The sequence below is a fragment of the Pavona decussata genome, unplaced genomic scaffold (assembly GCF_977016875.1).
Source record: "Pavona decussata unplaced genomic scaffold, jaPavDecu1.1 SCAFFOLD_93, whole genome shotgun sequence".
Classification (NCBI taxonomy): domain Eukaryota; kingdom Metazoa; phylum Cnidaria; class Anthozoa; order Scleractinia; family Agariciidae; genus Pavona; species Pavona decussata.
Window position 1 is genome coordinate 2590549 of NW_028145510.1, and position 4967 is coordinate 2595515.

The 4967-nt window shown below is 42.9% G+C and overlaps 1 protein-coding gene across 1 annotated transcript; it reads left to right on the forward strand.

Moving 5' to 3' along the window:
- Nucleotides 1–412: 412 nt before the first annotated feature.
- On the forward strand, nt 413–4656 carry LOC146473606 (uncharacterized). Its single transcript, XM_085118318.1, has 5 exons — nt 413–1504; nt 1850–2318; nt 2645–2811; nt 3092–3329; nt 4086–4656. Exons 1-5 carry the CDS (start codon nt 1032–1034, stop codon nt 4653–4655), a joined length of 1917 nt encoding a protein of 638 aa, XP_084974444.1. The 5' UTR covers nt 413–1031; the 3' UTR covers nt 4656.
- Nucleotides 4657–4967: the final 311 nt, after the last annotated feature.

The following is a 4967-nucleotide window of genomic DNA, read 5'->3' on the forward strand; positions in this document are numbered from 1 at the left end:
AGTAACCTTTTTTTTTTCTGATAAAATTGTTCTTTTTTCCAAACCTTGAGAATTCAGCTAGGAGATTGACAGTAGCTACAGGCATGCCGTTGATTACACAACTTGATTAAAATCTGTCATCTCCTTAGAAATGTGCCCACTTTATTTTCATTTCATTTCATTTGAATTTGTACAATTAAAATTGTATAGATGTTGTGTAACATTGTGCTGCAGACATCGATCCAGTAACCGCGTCACCATCAGAAAGTTTGTCTTTACAGGTCAGTATAAGAAACAACTAATGTATTTGCCAGTTGTATTCTATTACATTTGTATTTGCGTTTTATTTTACAATCGAGGCTCCAGCATTTTTCAGGTCGTATAACGCACATTTAATTTTGATGGAGACACCACAATAGTACGACTTTGTCTAGCTCACCCTACATTCTCTATAAAGATGCATACTTAGTAATGAAAACGAAGAGAGGGACATCCTCTCTTGTGAAAACATAATAATGACCTCTACAAGTAATTCAAAGATTATGAGTGTGTTCAAATTCAGCTATGGTTGGAACCTTTCTAGCTCGGTTCACTGGCCGACTCATTTCGTTTTATTAATTACCAGCAGTATTCACCAAAGATGAAGAAAGATTCTCATGAAGTTCTTAAGCAACGTTCTGGAAAATTCCTGTTTTAAAGGATTGAACTTTCCTCTCTGTACTCGTTTCTCAAGTTCTTTTGAATCAGAGATCTTTGCGCCGTGGAATAAAAACCTACTTAGCAGGAAAACGTGGCAGCTATAAAATATGCAAACCAACTATATGTAAAACTTTCGTAGTCGGTGCCAAATATAGGTTAACTTTTTGTATCTATTTTAAAATACATGCGATTGAATTTGTATGTTCTCAGGCAAGTTTCAGTTTGAACTTCAAAGAATCATTGTTAGAAAATCACAGCCGAAAGTTGCCCTAAAACATTTTGTCAACAGCTGAGAATATAATAACCTCCCTTACGCGATCTCATTTTCCTTCGTCGACAGATAAACTGTCAACATGTCTTGGCTTTTTCTGTTCCTGTCGATTATCTTCATCCAATGTTTTCTCGGAATCAACGGTGAACAAACTCAAACCATAGTAGTAGACAATTGGTTTAATGGGTTTAAAGGCGAAATCCAGCTAAACCTCAAGAATGACGTTAAAGGCGGATGGACCATAATTTTGTCATTCTCAGACGCTACTCCGAATCTACAAATATGGTCAGCGAAGATCGTTCAAAATGAAGATGACAAAGTCTACACCTTGAGGAATAAGCCTTGGAACAAACAGCTGTCGAAAGGTATCTTCGGGTTGTCTTTTATCGCACAGAAGTCCGCCGTGGGAGCTTCTACTCCCACTGGGAATGCGGTTTTCATACGTAAAGCTACCATCCAACCACCTATACCTACGGTCGATTTCAGTACTCCTCAACCCTCAACAGCCAGGCCCAGTTCCTCGGCACTAACCACCAATCGCCCCAGTTCGACTCGGCCACAAAGCGCCACTGTAGTTGTAGTAGACGAGTGGTTTAATGGGTTTAAAGGCGAAATCCACCTAAACCTCAAGAATGACGTTAAAGGCGGATGGACCATAATTTTGTCATTCTCAGACGCTACTCCGAATCTACAAATATGGTCAGCAAAGATCGTTCAAAATGAAGATGACAAAGTCTACACCTTGAGGAATATGCCTTGGAACAAACAGCTGTCGAAAGGTATCTTCGGGTTGTCTTTTATCGCACAGAAGTCCGCCGTGGGTGGTTCTGCCCCCACTGGGAAAGTGGTTTTCATACGTGGAGCTACCATCCAACCACCTATACCTACGGTCGATTTTAGTACTCCTCAACCCTCAACAGCCAGGCCCAGTTCCTCGGCACCAAGCACCAATCACCCCAGCTCGACTCGGCCACAAACCACCACTGAGGCATCTAACAAGCCAACAACTGCGCCTCAAAAGCCTGGAAAATATGACTACGGCGAAGTGCTAAAGCTGTCAATCCTGTTTTACGAGGCCCAGCGATCTGGAATGCTGCCTAAAAATAACCGCGTTGAATGGAGAGAAGACTCGGCGCTAGACGACCAGGGAGGAGGGAACGATTTAACTGGAGGATGGTACGATGCTGGTGATTACGTCAAGTTCGGCTTTCCAATGGCCTCCTCTGCTACTGTTTTGGCCTGGGGACTAGTGGAGTACAAAGAAGCGTACGAAGCTGCTGGCCAGTATGACCAAATGTTAAAAAGCATCAAGTGGGCCACTGACTACTTCATAAAGGCACACACAGAAAAGGAGGAATTCTATGGACAGGTACGTCGAGATCTTCGTTTACCCACACGCATAGTTCATAAGATATTTAATAAGCAACGTTATTGAGAACATTCCCAAGACTAAAATTAGATCGAGAAAATTACTGTGGCCTTTTTTTTCCACAAGGCCAGGCCAAAGAGTAATGTAATTAAAACAGAACACGAGATAATCCATACAAAGTGTCGGTCGTAGAGAGTCTACTCAGCACATGCAAAGCCAACCTGGCTTCATGATGAGTAACACTTGGTACGTGCTCTTCAGCCAGTGAAAGGCTACTCTAGCTTAGAGCTAAATAGAAACGTTGACAACAGAATAATTTATTCAAGGTTGGCGATGGAGACATTGACCACTCTTTCTGGGGCAGACCAGAGGACATGACGAGGGAGCGACCGGCCTTTAAAATCGACCCACAGAAACCAGGATCAGATCTGGCCGCTGAGACAGCAGCCGCCTTAGCTGCTACTTCTATTGCGTTTAAAGCTCGAAATACGAAGTAAGTTAAAACAGCAACAAAGAGAAATTTTTCTCCTTTATTTAAAAAGACATTTAACGAGGATCACTACAATCGCAGTTAACCGTTGGGTTACGCAGTCAGTGATAAGAAGGTAAATCTACTGATAATGCCACTGAGATCTTATGGTCGCATAAAAGATACTCAAGTTCTATTTGATTCTATTTTGAGCTTTATCATCAGCACATCCCTTCTCTATAACAAAAGCACAAGCAATGTTGATAGCCACGAGTTCACCAATAGATCTCTATTTAATTTACAGGTCTTCTAAAAGGTATGCTAAAAAGCTATTGAAACATGCAAAGGAACTATATACGTTCGCAGACAAATACCGCGGTAAGTACAGCGATTCCATTCCCAACGCGGCATCGTTGTACCGCTCGTGGGGGTACCAAGACGAGCTGGCCTGGGGTGCTGCTTGGCTGTACAGGGCAACAAACGACCCTTCGTACCTCACAAAGGCAGAAGAAATCTATAGTGCTAATGGGTTGAATGCACAGGTTTGTATATTACCCTTTTGTCTTAATTATCTTCTCCCCGAGTGGGGCTTTTCGGGGATAATGAAACAACCAGACAGAGAGAGTTATCCTGAAGAAGCCGTGAAAAAAAAAAAAAAAAAAAAAAGAGGTCTCGAGAAAGGACAAAAACGTTGCAGGAAATTTATAAACGACATATGACATCAAGTCTAGGATACCCATAAGAGACATACCGGTGTGGAGAAGGTCTTTTACCACTGCATCACCCCTACGCTCCCATCCAACGAAGCCCTTAGATGTCGACCCTTAGAGCACTAAGTACAGCTTGAAACGCCTTAAAATAATGGCGCTTCTTGAAACTGCAACCACTTTCGATGAATTCACCAACTATCGTGGAGATCATAGTTTATTGAGGGACTGGTTAGGAAACTTTGCCATAAAGACAATGATGCTGCAATTTATGTTGGAAGGGCTGCGACCCTGCACAATCCTTTCTTTCAACGTTCACACCCCAGTTGAATATCTTAACAAAAACGTTTCGATTGGTCAGTTGCTCCAACACATTCCAAATTTTATTGTTGTTTGTGCAGGGTCAAGGCCAAAAAGGGAAACAAAAACATATAACAAAGAAGTTTGTAAGGTTTCATAACCATTGCCTCTAATTAACTATGTGGAGATGAACTATCAGAATTCCATGTCACATCTTTCTGCATATCAGAATGCCAGCTGACTTATGAATGTCCTTGAAAACTGACAGTAATTTTGCTTTCTTATTCACAGGCTTGGGAGTTTTCATGGGACGACAAAAAAGCCGGCGTACAGCTTCTCCTTGCTAAATTGACGGGAAAGAAGTCATACGAGGCAGCCATCCAGTCGTCGCTCGACAGCTGGCTTCCCGGAGGTAGCGTCACGTACACCCCAAAAGGCCTAGCGTGGCGAGCTCAGTGGGGTTCCAACCGCTACGCTGCCAACACTGCTTTCCTGGCACTAGTTGCTGCTGACCACGGTTTGAAACCGGCCATTTACCGCGAGTTTGCTAAAAAGCAGATCCATTACATGCTGGGGGACAGCGGACGCAGTTTTGTTGTTGGGTTTGGTCACAATCCCCCGCAAAGACCCCATCACAGGTCAAGCTCCTGTCCATCAGCTCCTGCCCCGTGTGACTGGAATAATTATAACGATCCCGGTCCGAATGCGCACGTTTTGTTAGGCGCGCTGGTGGGAGGCCCGGATCAGAGCGACAACTACAAGGATGATAGGACAGACTACATCAAGAACGATGTCACGACCGACTATAATGCTGGATTCCAGTCCGCTGTAGCAGGGCTAAAGCAGCTTCAGCTGAGTTAGGGAGGCCACGGCATGGGAAACAGAGTTGAGACTACTTGCAGACCTAACCCTTCTATTTTCAAGACTGCACAAGCTCAAAACCTTTGCAAATTACACATTGCAGTATCTGCTGAAGAGCTTTCTGATTCAATAGTCACCCTTGGGGATTTCATCCACACAATCAAATTAAGAACCATTAGCGGTATACAGAACTTTTAAGAAATGTGTATTACAATAAACAGCTCTATGGTAAACCGTACTCCTTGATAGCGTTCGATCTTTCCACAGACTTATATATAGAACTAGTATAGAGCACAATAAACAGCACAAAAT

Excerpts from the sequence above, each read along its gene's own strand:
- LOC146473606 (XM_085118318.1), top strand. The coding sequence starts at position 1,032 with ATGTCTTGGCTTTTTCTGTTCCTGTCGATTATCTTCATCCAATGTTTT. Across the intron at positions 1,505-1,849 it reads AATCGCCCCAGTTCGACTCG|TACTCCTCAACCCTCAACAG; the intron begins GCCACAAAGCGC and ends GGTCGATTTTAG. Across the intron at positions 2,319-2,644 it reads AGGAGGAATTCTATGGACAG|GTTGGCGATGGAGACATTGA; the intron begins GTACGTCGAGAT and ends AATTTATTCAAG.